Raw genomic sequence first — 23,696 nt, forward strand, 5'->3', positions numbered from 1 at the left:
AAACTTTTCTCTACTTTCACCGTACTATTTACAATGTTCATATAAAGCATTCATCTGTTCTTTTTATAATAAAAATTCCGTTTTCAAAAAGAAACGTTTACTGCCAAATTTCTTTTTAAAAAAAAATGCAAGTTTTCCTGAAAAAAAACCCCAAAAAATCTTTCACCTAACAATTTATGGTACAAAATTAATGTTTTTTTTTGGGGGGGGGGGAAACAACAACTTTTATTAGTTAAAAAAAATTGCAAAAAATAATAAAAGTAAATAAACGAACAAAATGCAATTTTTCTTGAGGAATGTGTTCCATTTTAACAAACTGAGCCACAGCAACGCGTGGCCGGGTACAACTAGTATTTATATAAAATGATCAGAAAAAGGCCAAATTTGAAAAAAGTCCATTGATGCTAATAATGCACTTACTGATCCGTCCTATTTTATAATTCGTATTTCCAAGTTTAATTAAAGTTTTATGATATGTTTTTTTTATTCAATTATAAGGTTAAAGTACAGAATAGGTACAAAACACCCTCTGAAATAATAACGTTATTATTTCAGCTTAGGCTTAGAACTAATTTAGATGATGTTGAAGCATTTCTCCTAATAACCACCCCGAATATCTTAGCACTAAGTGAGACTAACCTACACTCCTCTATCCCCTCTAACTACTTTAACATGCCCAGATATCTCTCACTCTGTCGTAAGGACTCTGACAGGCATATGCACAAGCTTGGAGTCTATATTCGTAACCCCCCCCCCCTTGACTAAAGAAATAAAACTAGAATTGGACGATCAAGCCTTTATGTGTTTTAGATGCAACATAACATTAGTTACTTTTATTTTCTCTACCGCTATCCCTCGACCCAGGACTGTACCCTAATAAACAAAATCTATGACAGTATAGATACAGCACTTTCCCTCGATACTAGCGCACAAGTGCCTGTATTTGGTTACTTTAATGTCCCCCACAGCAATTGGCTTGGATGTTCTACTTACAGAGACGCAGCTGGTACTACAACACATATCTTCTCTATATCTCATTCCCTATCACAAACGGTTACGTTTCCAACCCGTTTTCCAGACCAGCAAGAACAACACGCTTCACCTCTAGATCTGTTTCTGACCACAGTTCCTGATGATTGTGTAACGAATACCCACAGCCCACTTGGGAACACTGATCATGCAGTTATAATGATTGAAATCGCCCTTAACTCTAGAGCCAAAACTGAAAAGCCACTGCTCAAAACAACAAGATATTATAAAAAGGCTGACTGGGAAGCCATCAGGAATCTCCTCAGAGACGCCCCATGGCGAAATATCTTTTCACTTCCTGTTGAACAGTGCGCCAAGAAGATCACTGAATGGTTCAAAATGGCAATTGAAGCACACGTTCCCATGCGGAAATTTTATAGCAAGCGCCACTCTCCCCAATGGTTTACTTCTACTTACGCAAAGGCAGCATGCATACCACAGATTTGACCGACATAAATCCAGTTCAAATAGACAGAAATATATAGAAGCCAGAAGTAACTGTAAGAAAGAAATAGCGACAGCTAAGAGAGAATTTACTGAAACCACCAAAAAACGCATCGACGCACAGAAATTAGGAACTCGTGACTTCTGGAAATTCTATAACAGTGTAGTAAATAATGGGCAATCAACTATGCCCCCACTATCCAACAATCATGAGCTTGTTTGCTCAGCAACTGAGAAGGATAACATGCTTGCCAGTCGGTTTGCCTCCAACTCCACACTGGACCCTGCTAACCGCCCCCTCCCTGACTTTTTTTTGTGGACAGACGCCACACGAGACGATCTGAAAATCTTGACACTTCAAAAGCATGTGGACCTGATCTCATCCCAGCTGTGCTATTAAAAAAATGCTCCGCCGAAGTAGCTCCACTTCTCTTCAAACTTTACAACAAATGCCTTAATGAATCTTGCTTTCCTGCCTGCTGGAAAACTGCTTCTGTAGTACCAGTTTTCAAGAATTCTGGCGAAAGAACTGACCCAGTAATTTACCGCCTCATTAGCCTCCTCCCACTTTTTGCCAAAATATTTGGGCTCTAGTCCATCACTTTGCAGATACTAAACTTCTGACCGACCAACAATATGGATTTAGGCAGGCCTGTTCCACAGCAGACATCCTAACTGTAATCTCTGAACATATATACCATTCACTGGACAAAGCAGGGAAGGGTAGAGCAGTAGCTCTAGATACATCTAAGGCTTTTGACAGAGTATGGCATGAAGGTCTTCTCAGGAAAATCAGATCGTACGGTATCACTGGAAGAATACTTAACATAATTAAATCCTTCTTAGATAAGAGAAAAATCCAGGTTGTCCTCGACGGTCGTACATCTAAACAATATGATATAAATGTGAGAGTACTTCAGGGGTCTATCCTTGGACCTCTATTATTCTTAATATTCATTAATGACCTTCCTGACAAAATTGTTTTAAGATGGGTATATATGCTGATGACACCATGCTGTATAACAGACACGACAGGAAAACAAATGAACACATATCTAAAGAAATGGCAGAAACACTAGAGGATGACCTCTGATCTGTAGTGGAATGGGAACAAAAATGGATGGTCACATTCAATGCTGCCAAGACTAAACTTGTTTCCTTCAATAATTACAAGAAACCTTCTCTACCACCAATAGCAATGGCCAAAGACTTTTTATCTGAACTTACATCTTTTAAACTCCTCGGTCTAACGTTCACAGGAAACATGAGTTGGAACAATTACATTGAGAGTATTGCCAGGACCGCTGCGAAGAAGGTAGGTTCTCTCTACCGTGCTAGAAAACTACTAATGCCCGAAAGTATCCTGTACCTCTATAAGGCCACTATTCGCCCATGTATGGAGTATTGTTGTCATATTTGGGCTGGTGCATCTACCACTAGTCTCTCGCTCTTAGACAAGGTTCAAAAGAGAGTCTCCAATCTGATAGGTCCTGAACTGTCATCTAAGCTTCAGTCTCTGTCCCATCAACGAAATGTAGCATCCCTCTGCCTGTTCTACAAGTACTTTAACAGTGAATGCTCTGACGAACTGCAAACACTTGTACCCCCTCGACGTAAATACCCCCGACAGACCCGACAAGCAGCTAAATCCCACCCTTTCACAGAAGAGATCCCTAGATGTAAGAGAGCCTTGTACTCCAGTAGTTTCTTCCCCAGAACCGCTAGACTTTGGAACTCCCTTCCGGGACCCTGCTTCCCCAACTGTACTGACATGCAGAAGTTCAAGTGTAACCTGAACCGACATCTTGCTGCCCAACTCCCTACATAGTACCCCTGTAGCTTATGTCCCTGATAATCATCAAAGTGGCGATGTTCCTTGTTTGGGGTGAAAATGTTATTAAAAAAAAAAAAAAAAAAAAAGCACGGATCAACTGCATGAGTACCCAGAAATTTTGAAAGCTAAACTACTTTAAAAAAAAACCCAAAAAGGCCAGATTCGCGAAATTTGGCCTTAAAAAAAAGCTAACCTGGCAACCCTGATAGACAAGCTAAGCTGTTTAGAGTTGTTCCCCTTTATTTTTCATGTAAAGCTAACTTAGATTTTAAAATAATTTTGTTTTGTTGATTTTATTTATTTTTTAATCGCTTTAATTATTTAAAAAGTTCTCACCCTAAAATAATTTTAAGAGTTAATATTAATATTAACTTCAAATAAATAATATTAGCTTCCTTTTTTTTTCCTCTGATATTTTCGTATATCGGAGTAAATGCGTTACTGGTTTGACATCCAGCCACCGAGAAGAAAACTAATGGCTAAATCTTCCTTGTCGTTTAATGTTACACCCAAATTAAAAGATTATGTGTTTGCCGAAAAACTGGGAAGTGGAACTTATGCCACTGTCTACAAAGCATGTCGAAAGGTAATGAAGAATTGTTCTCTTGTTCATTTCGTTTTCTCTTCCACCATAACTACATAAAGGTCTCTTAAGTTTGGGAAATGGGGTTATAAATAAAAAAAACTAGACAAAATACTGTTAGAAACTCACTCAATATATATTACTGTGACATAGGCTGACATATTCAGTGGGTTTGTAACAGTATTTTGTATATTTTTTAAAATTTTTAACTCATTTTCCCCTTACCGTGTTCAACAGAGAATCCAGCACCATTTTAAATTTTCCAATACATCGGTAAACACTGCATGTTTTTCGAGCTAAATAAACATGTTACATTAAATAAAAACGCTATAAACATATCCAGTTAGGTAGAAAAGTAACTTATCTTGCCTTTGATAACAACATTTATTTGTTATATATTTGTTTTTTGACAACTTTTTCCAATGTATTGTACAGTAATACAACCCCCCCCCCCCCAAAAAAAAATGTATTGAAAGTATAATTCTGGCCTTTAAAAGTCATCCTATGGTGGCGTTTGGTGAGAATGATGGACGTTTAAGAAATTGGACCCACCTCTAAATATCATGAGTTAGACTTTTTTCCCCTTTTTTTCATGTTAATCTTGTAGTGGAATTCAAGTCTCATAAGATCCCCTTTTCCACCACTAATAAAGTAAATTAAAATAAAATAAAACATGTGAAATAAATAGTGTTTATTTACACAAAAATAATAAGTAACAAATGAATCACTTTTTAGTGTCCAGAAGGTGTGTCTGGATAGACAGTTCTTGCAAATGTGAAAGTTATTGAGACTGTTTGTTTTGAAACAAGAAAGCAGAGAGCGTCCTTTGTTTTCTTAGCGAGAAAACAGGATTAATTTTTGTGTGTGCAAGGAGGAATAAACAGGAAGATAAATGTCCTTATGTACGGCTGAATATCTGCATTATTCGCTGCTGTGTGTGTGCGTGCATGTGGATAATCGTGTTTTGTCATGCTGGCAGAGCGTGACCATCATAGATGGCCTGTCAGCTAAAAAATGACGTCATCGCCATAGGTCCTAGCAAGCAAGATAAGTGGAACACAAACTGTCGATAATGAGCAGACATTTTTTACAGAAAGCATTAGAAAACTTCAAAATTGGATTAAAAAAGATAAACATGATACTTTGTACTGAAACTCACTCAATATTAATAATAAAAATATTAATAATAAAAATATTAATAATAAAAAACGAATTGAAAGGGAGAAAAGTTGTTAAAAAGTTAAAAAAGATTTGTATGTAACTGAAGTTTATTCAATAGAAATAAATAAAAATGAACAATAAATATTTTTTAAATCAAAAAAACAATATTTTAACAATCAAAACTGAAAAACAGACGATAAATTAGTTTAACTGAAATACGATCAATAAATTAGTTTAACTCAAAAAACAAACAATAAATTAGTTTAACTGAAAAACGAACAATAAATTGGTTTAACTGAATAACAAACAATAAATTAGTTTAACTGAGTAACAAACAATAAGTTAAAAATTAAATTCAAACAAATGTTAGTATAAACAAAGTTACTAAGGCAGAAATATTTCAAACATTGAATATTAAAACTTTTCAAAAATCTGTTGTAGAATTTAATTAAAAGTTTGAATTTTTCTTTTTCTGATATTTTTTTTTTTACTAATATTGTCATTCTTTTTGCGACAAAATTTTTTATAAGGGAATTCGATGAACTCCATATCAGTATTTTTTCAATTTGCTGAATAGTGTGACCCTCATCACAAGAGTCAACATGAAATAATCGATTTTGATCATCCAAAATATTTAAAGTTATGTACATGGCTAATTTTCTCTGACGAATCGAATGTAAAAAAGAATCATATTTTGTAAGTTTGTTTATAACTATATAATTATATAAGACAAAATTATTAGTTATATCATTTGGGTATAGCAGAGAACCTCTGTTAATACCCTGAAAGTAGCTGTTTAATTCAGCTATTTCTTCAACAACCTCTCTCCCGGATATTAAATTTTTGCAGCTATTGCATTTCAGTTTTTTGAAAACTGCATGACAGCAAAAACCTGCTTCCTTGCATTGATTAACATCATCTTCTGTTACATCTATGTTAAATTTATAAACATGTAACTCTTGCTCCCTTGTCATTTCATCCCAGTTAGTTTCTTTTAAATTTTTTAATTCAATAGTTCGATTATTAATTGGTAAGCTCAATTTTAAAATTGACAGCATTCTGAGTTTTTTTTCACATTCATACACCTGACGTATCGATATATTATACTGATCTCCACTAAGTTGTTGATTCTGGCCAAACCTCGCCTCAAGGTTATCTGTCTGAAACTTTCCTGGTAATATATACACACTGTTCAGTACATTTATACAATATTTAGTCAATTCTAAAATTGCGTAAGTAGTATGGTGCAAAGCAGTATATGTTTCCTTTGTTAACTTACCAGTTCTTCCAGGAATGCTATTTCAAGTTTCTAACCAGTCACAGAACACATTTAGGAAACTATAATTATCACTATTTAATGTAAGTGGATTAGCATATTTATTACAAAGTCGACAACCTTTATATGGTGTTTTCACATTCAGTATTGTCCACCAAATATAAAATATTTGAATGTATTCTGCGATTTCTGCATAATTTGGCAAGCATTCCTGTTTTCCTAAGGTTAACAAACCTTGAATAGTATATTCATTGAAAATTTGCAAAACCAAATTAACATTTTGCCTTTCAAAAGTAGTCTGAGAAAGAGCTTTTGAAGTCAACTTATAGCAATATTTCACAAGTGATTGAGATTCTAGGGCATAAAGTTTATGTAAACTAGAAAATGGAGCACTTTGGATGCTATCTAATTCATGATTTCCATTATAACAAAACTTTAGAACATAATGCATTTACGTTCATCTTTTTGGCCAAGCCAATTGTTTCTAATGCATTTTAATATATGCACTGAGTCGTTCTAACTGGATGGGGATGCTCTGTATTTAAGAATTCAGGTGATAAGTCATCTCCCACTCAGTACAGATCTATAAGTCTCCTGTGTGTCATGAGTAAGTTGCTGGAATCCATACTAAATAGAGAAATAGTCAACCACCTCAGCAGAAATAACCTCCTTAGTGACACGCAATATGGTTTCCGTTCTGCAAGATCTACCGCAGATGTGCTAATGGTTATATCTCATAGGATTAGCAAATCTCTTGACAAAGGCTACCTTTCTAGGGCAATTGCTCTTGACATATCAAAGGCCTTCGAGAAAGTATGGCATAAAGGCTTACTTCACAAGATTTCCAGCTACGGTATAACTGGAAATGTTTTCTCAATCATTAAGTCATTTCTCTCTAATAGGCTCATAAGAGTAGTGGTCGATGGACAAAAATCAGAGGCCTGCATTATTAATGCTGGAGTCCCTCAGGGGTCCATCCTGGGCCCAACTCTCTTCCTGATTTACATCAATGATCTCCCTAAACACATACTTAAATCATTCGTTGACATCTATGCTGATGACACGACCATCTACGGCAACGCATCAAAGGCTGTAAATGACAAAGTTCTCTCTGATTCTCTCTCCTCTGATCTCGAGCGTGTAGTTCAGTGGGAGAAGACGTGGCTGGTTACCTTTAATGCATCTAAAACCAAGCTCCTATCTTTACACCATCAACGCTCTGATCCCCATCTGGCATCAATTGTAATGGATGGCTCTCGTCTAGGAGAAGCTCAATGTTTTGACAAGCTTCTGGGCTTGACCTTTACTCCTGATATGAAATGGAACATGTACATCAAGACTGTTGCCAGGGTCGCTGGAAAGATGGTGGGTTCCTTCTACCGCTCCAGAAGATATCTCACTACTGATGCAATTCTCTATCTATATAAAAGCCAAGTACGTCCAAGGATGGAATACTGCTGCCATATCTGGGCAGGAGCTGCTAAAAACAGCCTATCCTGCCTTGACAGAGTACAAAATAGACTTCGTGGCTTAGTGGGGGATGCCCTTTTCTCTTCCCTGCAACCTCTCTCCCACAGAAGAGACGTTGCAAGCCTATCTTTGTTTTACCGTTATTTCCATGGCAAGTGGTCGTCTGAACTCCAATCTCTGGTCCCCCCCCTCGCCAATCTTTTACGAAAAACACCCGTCTAGCTGAAGCCACTGTCAAAAATTTTCCCCACTCTCTATCTGTGCCTAAATCAAAACGTAGATTCCATGAACACAGCTTCTTTCTTAGAACAGCATGCCAGTGGAACTCTGTTCCGTCTGCCTGTTTCCCACCTGACTACAACTTGGATGTCTTCAAATCCAACGTAAACAAATTCCTGATGAACCGCCTCCTTAAGTAGACACTTTATGAAATCTTAAACACTAACATACAACGTACTGTACATGCAATAACCCTTATCCCTGAGTGGCTTCCAGGCCTTGATGAGGTGAGCTCCTTGTAAAAAAAACCCCAAAAAACCCAAACTTTTTTTAAATAAAAAATAATATTTCTATTATTTTTTTAAACAATTTTAATAGTTTATTTTGGAAGTATATTCTCCAAAATTCTGACACCTACAGGGCCACAACATTTACCACAAATAATTATTAATAAGCTTTTGGGATAACAAAAACGGTCATAAACTTAAAAAAAAAGTTTAATCTATTTCATGCTGATATAAATATTGCACAGTAAAATAGTTGAACTAAAAAGATAAATGATTTTTCTTATTTAGAATTATTTAAACAAGGAATTCCGTTTTTACGATATCGCTTTTATTAAATTGTTAGGTGAAAGTACATAATATTTTCACCATACTCCCCATTTTAAATAAGTTTCTAAATAATAATTTATTATTTCAGCACATAACTTAAATTACATGTAAAATTCATTTTTTATATACATACTTTCATTTTTATTTTAAAATATGTTCTAAAAAAATAAATAAATAAAAATAAAAAAAGGTGCACTTTTTTTTTTTTTTTTTTTTAAATATCTCAAATATTTTAACACTTACTCTGCTATATTTAGATGTAGTAAAATCCTTTCTTTTTATTGCATTAATCCACGGGTAAATTATTTGCTTTTTTTTGGGAAATGAAAACACGGTAACTTTTGGTCCATTTTCGTAGTTACCTCGGCATTTTGGAACTATACATCTCGACAGCATGTTTAAATTTATATAACCCTCCAAAACTTTAAACCAACTTCCGGTTTAGTCATGAGACACGTGACCAAATTTCAACAGACTGATGTTCATGACGTCACCAGACTAAATTATAGTCGTCGCTAGGCCATCATATTACGGTAGCCACAGGCAAAGTCGTTGACGTGAATAGTGAAATGAGCAAAGAACGGTGAGTGAAGAGTGAGGAACGCAGATTGCGGAGCAAGAATGCATGAGTAAGTGAGTGAATTTGTTTAATATTTGTCGATCGGCTCCAAGGCGATGTGAGAAAAAAGGTTTTGAAAATTAAATTTTTCTCTGGGCGTTGATTGGCCGAGAAGTGCACTCTTTTATCACGTGGTATGCTTTCAACTATATCCGCCGGAAAAAAAACGCATTTTAAGTTTTGTTCCTCACAGAATTTGCATGGGCATATTTTTTTAAATCTTTGCGCCTCTGAAATTAATTTTTTTGTTTGCCCGCGTAATTGTGTTCTTATTTATTTATTTGTTATTTTTAGAAAAAAAAGTGAATGCATTTTTTTAGGTGTGTTTAATCACACAATCTCATCGATTACAAACTTAACTTTCAGATTAAAAAAAAGATTTAAAAAAATATTTTTAGTAACTTTTCTCATCGGGGATCAGTTTACAATCATAGCGTTCTACTAAATTAAACACCTACTTTGTGACCATCACCGAGAAAAATATTATGACTCTCTCACATGACCCATGAATATACCTATCTAAAAAAGAGTTAGGAAGGGAACTTTCTTAACCCCCTCTACCTCCTCTCTCATCTATCTTATTTGATTTTTTTTTTTTTTTAATAAATTATTTCTTGCCTTTGGTAACAATGTTCTTGTGAATTAAAAAAAAAACTGCTTGTCTGCTCTGAATATAAATGTCATATTGGTAATGTTTAGGTAGGTGTATCAGAATTTTTGTATGAATTTTTGACACCCTTAACACGAAACTGCAAATAAAATATAAAAAACGTAATTTCTCTTTTAAAAATGGGTTGTTTATTTTCTTTACAGATTATACTTCCAAAATAAACTATTAAAGTTGTATAAAAAGTAATAGAAATATTATTTTTTAAAAAACAGTAATGAAATTAATTGAATTTTACGAGTTCAGTATTTTTCAATTTTTAAACTTTAAAAATCTATCAAAATTTTTCTATTGATTCTATTTTTACGATATTTTCAGGGTCAATGTGAAATTTTATGCTCTTTCCAATAAACCGAATATAATATTTTAGACAAACGTTTTTTTTTAATTCACGCCCCCCCATTTTGAAATGTCTATTAAAAAGTAAATAATTAATTTACTCACCAAAGTTTTATATATCACAAATTGAAGATAAAAGATCAATAAATAATATATTCAAATTTAAAACAAAAAAAAGAAGAGTTTTTTAGAAATTTACCTGTAAAGTCTGAAGTTTAAAACCTTTTTTTTTTTAAACCACATTGATTTTTTTTATTTTTTATCTTAAATGAAACCTTGGTCCTTGCTCCTTTAATTGAAAAAAAAATTAGGGTTTGAATTACATTTTTCGAGTAGTTATAAGCTTGGAAAGACAGGGGGTCGAATTATTCAATATTTTTCATTAAGTTTCTGACACACCTAATGTTTAGGTACGGGCAAAATGAATGCTGACGCTCCAAATGTATAAATATTTTGACCCCTCCCTTTACTTAAAAATTCACCAAAAATCAGGAAATTAACTAATTTTAATGAAATTTTCAGTATTTATCAAATAATGATCGCGGAATATAATGAACTAATTATTTTTATTGAACTCTTAGTGGAAATGTATTATTTTGTTTAAACAAAAAATACCTTTACTAAAGTTATGATTTTCAGTAGTAAATAAAAAACGCAAGAATTTATTTTTGCTTTTTTTATATGAATAAAGCATCGTAATTTGTAACAATAAAAATAAAATAAAATAATTTTTACAGGAACATTACGAAAAAAAGCTCCTAAAGTCTGTATTAATGAATTCGATATAACTCGAAGAAAAATGAATTTCTCGAACTACCGATATTACCAATGAATTAAGCATTGCTTATTTAATATTTTCACCAAAAAAATCATAATTGACAAAATATTTCTACTTTTTTTTTTAATTACAGATTTTGCATAATTTTTATATGCAAGCTTTTAATAATTTCCTTGCTTGCAAGAATGTGAAACTTTCAGCGTAACATATTTTTTATATAATATTGAACTATAATTTAAAAAAAAATTAATTTAAAAACAGGAATATACAAAAATAATTAAATTTAAAAATGGAAAAATTTATACAAACGTTCAATGTCGATAACTACGGATGCCCATTTTTGAAAAGAAAAGGAACCCTGTCCGTTTTGCCCCCTCCACCTCTGCCTCCTACCTTTTCCCTCCAACTACCCGATGTCATTTTCAGATACGTTTCAAATTGTGTAAAGTCGACTTCAAATTTCACGTTTAAACATTCCGATTAATTAAAACGTAAGTTTGTATTTTTTTTAAGTGTTAATTTTTTAAATGATTATAAATTGTTTCCTTTCCACTTTGAATTCTGTATAGATATTAGTAAATAATAGTGTTAACTTTTTTTTCAATTAATTTAATTAACATTTATGCCGTTTAAAGTTTATGAAAGTTTAAATTCTATTAATAATAGTTTGAACTTTTATAATGAATAAATTGTCATTGTAACTTAGTGAATTGAATTCACTGAATTTAATTGAGTCAATTAAATTGACCTTCCAACACTTAAAATACATTTGTAGTTTTATTAAAAAATAATTTATCGATGCATTTAGAGTAGCCGACGAAGCAAAAACGAAGGGAAAAACAGCAAAAAAACAAACAAAAACAAATAAATATTACCAAAGGCAAGCTATCTTTCTACATAACTAGATCAGTTTATTTTTGTGTGTGCGTATTCTAACTAATAGCTTTATTTTTAATAGAAAAAAAAAACACTTAAATATTCGGAAAGCCTGCAAAGTTAGAACTGTTTTGGAGTTGCATAACTTTTCGACTCCAAAATAGAGTCGGTCAAAATTCTGGAACACCATAATGGGTTCATTGTATTCTATGATCATTAATTAATAAATACTGAGATTTTCATAAAAATTGGTTGATTTCCTGAATTTTTATGAATTTTTAAGTACAGGGAGGAGTCTGCAACTGCAAAAAAAAAATTCTCGATAAGCCGGAACATTGTTAAATAATAATGAAATTATATCATTAATGTGCTTCCATACTTCTTTGAATTTTGCCGCCATGACTTATTTTTTGACATGATTCTAATCTTGTTGCTATACCATGGCCATATTTTTGGATAATTATTACCCTTTTTAGCAAAAGTTAAGTACATTCATTATTTTAAGATTTTAACTTATGGCCTCCAGGTTTTATAAAAGGGGATTAGAGGTGGGAAAAGGATGCCATAGACTTTACAACAAAAGATACATGAAATGAACAGCGTTGGAAGTGTGTAGATTCTGACTCCATATAATTAAAGACAGACGAATATTGAAGGTTGCGAACCGATTCTATTTACAACCAACAATTTGTATTAGGAGAAGCAAAGAGTTTGTAGGATGGAATGTGATTTAACAAAGGAGATGAATGTTCGTAAACGTGTTTGTAGATATGTATGAATTGATAAGGAATGAATGTTCATAAAATGTTTGTAGGTATGTATGAATTGACGAGGAATGAATGTTCGTAAAATGTAACCTATCTTTTGGACGATGGAGATGGTTAGGATAGGGGTCGGTCATCCTGCTGTCGGTGGTGCATGTCCTGGCTTGTAACTGGAAAGCGAGTGACTTTTTCATCAGCAGCTAGCAGCCCGGTGTCTTTGTCTTTTTCCTCCTCTCTTCTTTGGTTTGTGTGAATTAGGCATTGTTTAGAATTGAAGGCGTTTGGCCCATAACATGAGAGCGTAGTCGGCTTCAGTTCACTGGTGCCTTATTTCTTTTTCTTCTTCATCTCTTTAGGTTGGGTGGGAGAATCCGCCCGTGCGTTCACTGACGCAGCAGGGCGAATCTCCTCTTCCCCCTTTTTGGTTCCCTCAAATCCCTCGTTTTTATAGTGGCAAACTGGCTCCCAGCGACTGTGATATTTGAGGTGTTTATTTTAGGCGCGGAGCTCAGCCATTGGTCGATAATTATTTTGTGGTTATCTTATTTTTTTCTTCCCAAGCGGAAGCGATGCGTTGAGCCATGTGCAAAAGACGATTTTTCATTTGTCTCTCATGGTGGATACGTTAACATCCGGTTGGCTGCCAATTCTCATGTTCCCACAAACTTAATACTTCACTTGGAAATAATTCCAGAAAACTTATATTTCTCTTGCCAGAAAAATGTAAACACGATTTTTGTCATGATGAATTTTTACGTGAAATGTACGGTTTTTCAGATTTGAGATAAAATTATTCCATGTATTTTTTATTTCATACGCTAGTTTTTCTTTGAGAAATTAACTTTAAGCTGTAATCTTTTAAACATAATCAAAAAGTAACCGAAAATTTAAAAAATAAGATTAGTCAGCGTTCAAAACCAGGTCCCATACCTAAGCAGCCATTAGAATTGCCCGTACCTAGTAATGTTCTATTTTAACATCATGTAGGTGCTGGCTATGGAGTCACTAACTGTAAAGCCTCACGCAAAGTTACTAATTATAAGAACTCACCAGCAGAAACCTGTTTGTAATGGTGTGAGTCAGTGTTCACAAATTCATAACCAGGATCTATCAATTTTTAGGACCGAGGTTGCAGGTGCTGAAATTTCTTGAAGTCGAAAGTAGGAGGGTATCCACGGGACCGTTAAAGGTAAATTTAACGAGATTGCAGATTAATACAAGGTTTTCGCCAAGGCACATCCTCACATAAATAAGAATAAAAATATAGAAATAACTCCAGAAAATAACGACACTTAACAAAAAACTCGAAATCACTGTTTTAACACAAAATAAACAACTATTATTTATGTGTCACTAATATTAGTTTGAATTGTTCCAACATAAGTGTTTTCTTGTATGGATTGTTCATTATGCAGGATTAAGAAAGTGAGGATTTTGTGAGATTAGCACAACGTTTGAAATTACTGATTTTTATCTCCAGAGTGTCACGTGTGCCTTGGAATTAATGTGATTATTTTTAAGAGAATAACAGTCAATAATCAACAACATTGTGTGTTTGCACGTTCTTCATGCACATGGTGGTCACAAAGTGGGTGCTCAGTTTAATAGAATGCTATAATTGAAAACTGATCCCGATGATAAAAGTCATAAACCATTTTTCTCGATGAGATTAACGTGTAAAAAGAAAAAATCGATGAGATTAACGTGTAAAAAGAAAAAAAAGTGTAAATTGTGGAATTTAAAGGTGGGGGCAATTTCCTAAACGTCCGCTGTGAGAACATAGCACAGCTTTGTATTTTTATAACATTCCTTCAAGCCAAGATCACGGTCGGACCAAATGTAGTATCTGTTCTGATGCTACACTTCACCTTTTCTGTCCTCGGTCAGTGGAGGAGAAATCCTTCATGACTGAGACAATTTTAATTTTTGTTCCTATCCAGAGTGCCCCTTTTTGGAGAGCTGGATTTTCCCCACATTAAAAACTGACCTTGTGTCTAGCTCTGCTCTCGTGGACAGACAAATAAATAGGATCGTCTACTGGGATTTGCCATTTTTTCACAATTAAATATTGTGATAGCTTTAAAACAGAAGAAATTATCGTACTAGGTATATGCAAAATAATGATGAAAGGTCATTGATATAAAAGCTGGCTTATATATTTTTTAATAAGTTTCTGATTACTTTTTCATTGTGTTTGGAAAATAAAAGTTAATTTCTAAAATAAAAATATATTTTTTACATGCGAAAAAAAATAATAATGAAAAATTTTATGGTGGCTCATAAAATTCAGCTAAATTTTAAATTAATTAATTGAAAGATAAATAGTAATTTTCTGGAAGTAAAAATAATTAAAAGATAATTAGTAAATTAAAGTATTAAAATACTGAAAAAAAACAAACTATTTTTTACTAAAAATGGTATAATTATCCCCCCCCCCCAAAAAAAAAAAAGTGATAAAAAACAGAAACCAGCCTTCAGGCAATTGTCAAAAAATGATTAGCGATGCAGAGTTTTTATGGAAGCCCAATCTCAAAAAGTTCATTTTATCTTTAAATTTATAAAGAAATTGAAACATTATTAAACCTTAATCCCTCCCTATATATAATAAAAGAGGCGCAGTTTTTCCTCTCTGGACCAAAATACTTTAGGTTTACAATAACTGATGCCACATACAAATTTATTATGTTTACACTATTAGCCCTTACCGCTTTTAACTATAGAACGACATTTTAGACACATTAATTCATAATATTGAAACATTAAATTTATTCCTAGGAGCGCCATCATCATCTACATAGCTACTGTAGGCTATGTAGATGATGATGGCATTCCAATTTCACCCCCTATTCCGTATGACCTCATTCTTTACCACATGAATTTATATTTTTTCCTGCTTTCCTGTGTCTACGCCATTATTAACTGGCTACTTAATTCATACACATTGCATATTCTTACCATTTTTTATCGACACAAATAATAATTTCTCCTGTACCGAAATCCGGTCCAGCTGATTGGCTGAGAAGTAGACATTCTAAAGTTCCGCTATTCGGTTCTTCCACCATTAAACAAACAGTTTGCCACTGTGAAACATGTCGCCATTTTTGTATGTAAACATTATTAAGTTTTATTTTTGTAACACAAGAAATTATTTCTATTTACAACTTTTAATATTTTGGTCTATTTGTAAAAAGATTTTACTTAAAAAATCAAAAAAATTTTTCATTGCAAACTCATAACATAGATTAATCATTTGTTTACTTGTGAAAACAAAATCCAGTAACAAGTTACAACACCCAAAAGGCGATCACACAAAATGAAACAATAGTTCTTGAGGAAACGAAAATGAAAAGGTTATGATTTATTTTAGATTTGAAACCGGATGTTCATAATCTGCATAAGTACCATGTGTTATTATAATTTTCTGTTTATTGATAATTTAAAAAATACAAGAAGTTATTTTTATTTTAAACTCTTAACTTTTTGGTTTATTTGTGAAAACATTTTACTTTAAAAATAAAAGATATTTTTTATTACAAAATCTTAACTTAGATTATTCATTTGTTTACTTGTGAAAACTTTCAAAGCGGACGTACACATGTGAGGCCCTCATTGTGAAATACACACTGACTACAATGTTGTATGCAGCTTGTTGCAGGGAGTGTTCTGTTTCTGCTAATCGAAAAACAGTGAAATTTTATTTTCTTGGATAAAAAAACCCTACTTGACAAGAACATGACTGTTTTTTTTAAATAATTCTTTTTTATTCAAAAATAAAAAAATGAAAATTTCAATTTGGCTTGAACTTGGCGATTTTCTAATTATTTTGTTATATTCTTTTTTTGCCAGATTTAACAAACAAACAAAATATAAATGGTGCTTATGCACTTATGTTATCGTGATTTTTTTTTATGATTTAAGTGCCTTCCGCAATATTTGAAGTGTTTCTAATTGCTTTTAAATATTTGGAACTTGTGCTCATACCCCTTTCACCCGGTCACATACATATTAGGGATACTTTAAGTAGACCCCCCCCCCCAATAAATACAGTATATAATACGGATTTCACATGTATGTGTGAAATCACAGAACCAATGAGAATGGTTTGCACTTATTGATTCGTGCTGAAATAATAACAATATTATTTAGAAAGCCATTCTGAACACGAGGATGGGAGGGTGTTGTGTACCTATTCTGTAGTTAGACCTAACAATTTAATAAAAACAGATACCGTAAAACTTTAATTAAACTTGAAAATACTATTTCAAAAATAGCGCGGATCAATAAGTGCACTTGCACCAAATAAAATTTCACGGTTTCTCGATATGAGAAAAAACAGCGATGAAATTGAAATGAAAACTTGGTTTGATAACCATCTTCATTCTGTGACAGGTAGGTACATGTTAAAGGTTTTTCTTTTATTTTTGTTTATCGTTACAAGTGTAAAGCTGGACTTGCACTAATTTTCCTGTTAATAATTACCTATAACAATAATCTCCGGCAAAAAAAAAAAAAGAAATAACAAAATAATCCGAAAAGCGCAAAGTTTTTTTTTTTTTTTTTTTTTTTTTTTTTTTTCAGAGCAAAAACAGAACGCTCTCTTCAACATGCTGCATACAACATTGTAGTCGGTGTGTATTTTGCAATGGGGGCCTCACTCGTGTACGTCAGCTCAGTGTGATAGTATTGTCACCCACTTTATTCATTTTTGCTTGATATAGGGTTTGCGAGTATTCTTACAACTACACGACAATCTTGCCGATAGAGATAGATAGAAAGATATATAGATACATAAATAGATAGATAGATAGATAGATAGAGAGAGAACAAGCGAGATCGTTTCTTTTACTCAGGTTTGATATTGTCACAGGTTTTAGTTAAAGGTACATGTTAAATTGTGTTTGTACTTAGATTAGATGCTGCTTGGCAAAAATCTGGTAAAGAGTTACAACACCTAAAAGACAACCACACAAAAAGAAACAATGGTTCCTGAGGAAACGAAAACGAAAAGACTGATTAAATTTGAAATTTTTTTTTTTTTTTTTTTTTTTTTTTTTTTTACAAAGGCATCACCACATTATCAAGGCCCAGAGGCCACTCAAGGATAAGGGTTAAAGAGTGTACAGTAGAAATTGGTCAATATAGTAATCATTAGTAATGAAAATTTGGTAAATTTAATAACTTATATAAATTGGAACCGGACATTGAAAACTGCATAAGAACCGGGTTTTATTAAATATTTCTGTTTATTGATGAATAAGTTTTATTTTATTTAAAATACAGGAAATTATTTTTACTTTAAACTCTTTAACTTTTTGGTTTATTTGTGAAAAAGTTTTACTTTTAAAATAAAAGACATTTTTTTTATTTCAAATTCTTAACTTAGATTATTTACTTGTTTACTTGTAAAAACATTTGGTTTACATTCAGTGTGATAGCGGTGTCACCCACTTTTGCTCGATATAGAGTTAGCAAGTATTCATACAACTAAACAACAACCCTGCCGATAGAAAGATACATAGATAGATACACAGATGGAGAGCTGACCGAGAGCTTTCATACTTCCTAACATCGTAGGTTCACCATAGCTCATTCGACACGAATAAAAAAGAATTTTCTTCCTCTCCTTTTCCTTCTGCCATCAGTGTCACCCACTTTATTCCTTTTTGCTTGATATAGGGTTAGCAGATATTCATACAACTAAACGACAATCCTGCCGATAGAGACATATAAATAGATCGATAGAAAGATACATAGATAGATGCACAGATAGAGAGAGAGAGAGAGAGCTTTCGTTCTTCCCAACATCATAGGTTCACCACGGCCCATTTGACTCTTTCTTTTTTTCTACATCTTGTTTTCCTTCTGCCATCATATGTTAGCACCTTGCTAATGCAGGTAATTTTCTTTTTTCTTTTTTTCTCCTTTTCTTTCTTTTTTTCTTATTTTTTTGGGGGGTTGGTGGTGCACTTTACATTTTTATAGATTTTTCTTTCCGGAAACCTCACATAGAGATTAACTATTATTAAATGGTTCTTTTTTATATTTTTACACACAAATACGTCATAATGCAAAATACCATTGAAGTTTAAAACTATTTGTGTCTACTTTAATCTATTATAACTATTATTGAATGTTTTGTTATTCATTTTTGACCCAAATATGTCACAAAACAAAATATATTGTTTTTTATTATTACATTTCGGGCTAATTTCTTGCCAACCACACCCACACCCACACAAAATGGAGTGTCTGTTGTGAAAGCCGTTCTTAACATAGGTAGGTTGGGGGTTCCATTCCAATTGCCATTCTTAACATGAGGAAGTTGGTTGTTGGACTACAACACCACCACCAACTGTACTTTAATTTTTTACACAAAGGAATGCTACCACCGGGCAACACTGGTTAATGGGTCCTGCTAGTTCCTTAATATTCTAATTTCTGTATTTTTAATATAAATTTTTTTTTGTTGTAATAAAAAAGAAGTGCTTATTTAATTAAAATATTTTTCAATGTTATATAACTCAGATTTTTTAAATCTATTAAAAGATTGATATTACTTTTAAATTCAGGAGCATTTTTAACAAGTCAACAGTATTATTGGTTAAAAAATCCCAAATTCAGTAATATTCTGAAAATATTGATGAAGTCTGCTTATCAATGTTTTTCTTGATACTTTTAAATAAATTTTTTGTAAAATTCTTACAGCATCAATTTTTATTTTATTTATTTTTACATGATGACTTGATTTATTCTTGAACGTATCGTAAATGTCCCTTTCTGTTGCATATCTTGCATGATTTTCCTTTTGCTGGGCATTCTCCATGAGGATATTTATCACAATATCCACACTGTGTTGGCCTTTTATTATTTTTAACCTGAATGCATACTGCTCTTTTCTACTGGGATGTGTATAGCTTCAACTTGCTTGGAATCATATCCTCTGTCTCTACCATGCTTAGTGTTTTCGCTATAGTAAGATGAATACTTTCATAATTAAGGATTTCTGTTTTGACTTTAAATAAATGTCAAATATGAAGAGATTGACTATAAGGGTGTCTTTCATCATTTGCTCGTATTCACACTGTTTGACTATTTGGTGAAGCTGTTTCAAGAATGAGTGTACCAATTTGTCTGAATTTTACTTGCACTGCAGCAGTTCGTGCCACAAGAAAATTCGACCTTGGGATGTGCAAAGTAATTAATGTACGTTTCGACGGTCTTTTCTTCTTCATGTTGAAAAACAAATGTGTCACTTATTTCTTGTCCCTCGATATCAGCCCATAGCAAAAAATATCTAAGTTTGATGTTGTCATCAACATGGCACATGGGTCTTTCAAAATGGAGCCTGACTTAGCAATTTATTTGGCAAGGTTTGTGCTAGACCAATTATATTGTTGGTGGAGGAACTTGAGATGAAGTTGCTAAATTTTATTATTAGTTATCTTACCTTAATGTTTAGCTGCTATGCACATGTTCACTTTTAAAAAAACATCCTCCTGGAGAAAAACAAATGTCATAACTAATTCATTATTCCAATTCATTTCATTTTTGGTCTAAGTGTATCCTTATAATCCCACTTTTGACACCATGTTATGGGGGATTATCAAATAAAATGGTTGTGATAATGAACAGACAAGACGAGCTGATTCATCACATACTTTATTTATGAAACTCCATTACAAGAAAATCAATAAAAACTAAGGACAATAACGTCTCTCTACTTCTGAGTTATACAAGGGACATAATTATCACAACAGTGGGTAGCATACAAATTCTGTCTGTTTTTCTGTTTTTTTTTTTTTTTTTTCTTTTTTTCAGCATGTTGCCCACTTGTACTTCTCCAAATTAATTGTTAGTAGAAATTATCCCATTTTTTAAATTTTTCTTAGTGACGCAGATCCTCAATTTTTTTTTTTTTTTCAAGATTATAAAAAATAGCAAAACAATGGTTGATTCAAATTCTGTCGAACCAGTATCAGATAAAATTTATAAACATGTTCTGCTTACTAACCCTGATTTCCTGTTTTAGTTCCAAATTTTTATTTTTAAAAATATATTTTATAAAAATAAGTAACACTTAATCATTTTTTGCATAAAATAATAAATAAAAAATGCGTTCAAAACTTTTACATATTTTCTTTTATACCAATTTGAAAAATTATTTTTAACTAAAACAGGAAGCCTTGTTTAGTAAGCAGAATATTTTTCTATAAAAACATCTGGTTCTGGCAGACTAGGAGTTGCCCATTATTCTGTTTTGTCAAAACAAATTGTTACACTGATGTTTACATGTTCATTTGTATGAAGGAAATATTATATCACATTTAAAAAATTTCCAAGAACTGTTATTAAAATCACATGAAATATTTTTGAAATTATATTTTTTCTTTCTTCTTTTTTTTTTTTTTTTTGAAAACATTGAATAAACAATACTTAATTCAATGATAATATTGTTAGTTTGAGAAATTAATTTTTCTTTGAGTTATATTGATTTTATAACATGGACTTCAGATCCGGAGCACTTGAGCAGCCCAGCCGCTCGGTTTGCTGGCTACAACTCTTCTCTTTTTTAGAATTCCTTTTTCTAAATCCAACCCCTTTTTCCCCCCACATCTCCTTCAGAGAGTGGTTACAAACACTCTTCCTTTCTTCCTCTTAGAGCTTACTCTTCGTCTTGTCCACTCAGCACCTCTCTCTCTCTCCCTTTTATCCTATTAATTTGTACTGAGGTTTTTACTTATTATCAAATTAGGGGTGATTAGTCACCCCGGTCGAACAACGCTCGGCGGCGACCCTCACCCCCGACCCTAAGCTGTCAGCCCCAATCAGCTAAGGGTCTGGATCTCTTCAGATCTCTCAACAGTGGCCTTAAAAACAACCTTTCATATTAACAGATATATAACGACAATGAGATAAAAACAATTATTCTTTGTTTTTTTCTCTTTTCTTGTCAAAGTCTCAGACATTTCTGCCCTGTGCCAATCAGACATCAACACCCCACTCTCTTGCCCTCTCTTCCTCTATTTGAAAAACAAGATCATCTCTTTTGACATGTAGATAATTCCAAATCTGTCTCCCTTTTTGAGGCAACACAACATCTGCTTTGCGTCTAACAAGCTTACAATGACACATCAGCAGCTGGTCCTATTTTCCTAACTAAGGTTTTACATCTCTCTGCGCTCCCTCACACCATTCCGTCTGGTCATCCCCCCCCCCCCTCACCGCAATATGCACCTCGCTGCATGCATTCATGACACCATATAGTGTGATAGTAAGACATTTTATAAATTGTTTCTCGGCATCCGTAAGTGATAATATGCGCATTTATGCAAATGTGATCAATTTGATTTTCATATATAGAATCAACCTGTTGCACACTTACATGCAACGAACGCAAATGTTGCTAATCAGACATTCTGATCAATAACATGTTGTAGATTCCATGCGCATTTACTGCTTTTAGACATAATTTATGTTGCATACCATAATAATATAAACACATACATTGCACAGGCCGTAATGTTGTGTAGTTGGGGTCTTTTTAATGTGATGAGGGGAAGATAGAGAAGAGACATTTATACATTTTACAGTCTGTGGTTTTTTATACATAGATCGTAGAGAGGAGGGAGGGTGATCAGTTCTTATAACACAAGAGGGGGACAGTCATTACTTATGATGAAGAGAGAGACATTACTTAGGATGAAGAGAGAGACATTACTTAGGATGAAGAGAGAGACATTACTTAGGATGAGTTATTCAAAATCCATTAAAGATGATTACACATTACCTTTGTTGTAGAAAGACGACACGAAGATGGCAGTTACAAAAATATGAGATGTTCTTTTATTCCATTTGACCGGTCAAAATGATCCAGGAATTCAAAGTTGTTTCTACATGATTAAAACTTTCTCCCTCGCTTCAAAAGGGACCCTCCTCTGACCATGTCAGCTCTGTCTCCTATCTTCGTCTCCAACTCTGTCTAACTCATCTTCGACTCTAGCTCCTATATTGAGAATTCATTTCTGCCATGACGTCATACGTGTGTGCAAAAACGTGATCGACCCACATGGCCTGAGCATGCGTGGTTCGCACATGTTTCCAAACCATTTCTGTAGACAAACACTTCTTACTAACCTATTTTTCGACCTAACTTATTTTTCAATATGTTTTTAATTTGCTATTGTTCGTTCTTCTCTAACTGACCTTATTTTAATTCAGTTTTCATAAAAAGAATTGAACAATTAAAATTCCTTTTTACAACAATATATCTAACTATTTTATGTGAAACTGAACAATGCGAAATTCCTTTCTGAATCTATTTCTGAACCTTGCTTACAAGGTTCGAATCTCGGTCTATCCTAATCTCATTTTTACTTATCTAATGTTTTTCTTACTTACAAGAAAAGGGCTCTTTTCTTGTAACAGTAATATACCATAATAATTTGAATGCCTGCGTTAAGTGTCATTAAATGGTTTCATTAAATAGTTCTCATTAAATTGTTAAAACTTGTTGAACTTGGGGGAGAATGACATATCATAAATGCTACATTTCCTAATCTATTAAAAAAATGTCATATCATCATGGAATATATCATATCGGACTTAGGCCTATAGCCACATCTAGAGAGTGAACATTGCGAGAGCTATTCCAATTATTATTAAGCCTTCCACTAAAAAACTGTGCATGTGTTTACATGTTGGCAAACACACTGCAGTGGGGTTCAGAAGGAGTGTGATTAATTACTAGGAGTACCAATATATACCAAGTGCACAAACAAAATGGCATTTTCTATGTTATGATTGAGCACCGAGTCACTCTTTATCAACATTTCCCAAAACATTACCTATGTATAAGTCGACCCCCCTCAAAATAAACTTAAATCATCTCCCAGAAATTCGAGTTATACACAAGTATATAGTGTAGTTACAAAAAAACATGTTAAGAATGAGATTCTAAATGTTATATAATAAAGTGTGTAGTAGTGAGAAAGAAATAAACAAAGCACAGAATTGACTTTTGACT

General features: G+C 33.1%; 1 protein-coding gene across 6 annotated transcripts in view; it reads left to right on the forward strand.

Moving 5' to 3' along the window:
• Nucleotides 1-3,704: 3,704 nt before the first annotated feature.
• LOC145276888 (serine/threonine-protein kinase ULK3-like) overlaps nucleotides 3,705-23,696 on the forward strand; it is a 169,661-nt gene continuing 149,669 nt past the window's right edge. For 3 of the 6 annotated variants that reach the window (XR_013868048.1, XM_080128320.1, XM_080128321.1), the window contains exon 1: nucleotides 3,712-3,893. Coding sequence is in view for 5 of the 6 variants with exons in the window: in XM_080128320.1 (XP_079984446.1) it covers nucleotides 3,741-3,893 (153 nt within the window). In the remaining variant the exon portion in view is untranslated. Of the gene's footprint in view, nucleotides 3,894-23,696 lie in introns of all 6 variants that reach the window. The other 3 variants (XM_080128322.1, XM_080128323.1, XM_080128324.1) reach the window with 3 other exon arrangements.

Source organism: Euprymna scolopes, chromosome 5, assembly GCF_053919585.1.
Source record: "Euprymna scolopes isolate OS-2025 chromosome 5, ASM5391958v1, whole genome shotgun sequence".
Classification (NCBI taxonomy): Eukaryota; Metazoa; Mollusca; class Cephalopoda; order Sepiida; family Sepiolidae; genus Euprymna; species Euprymna scolopes.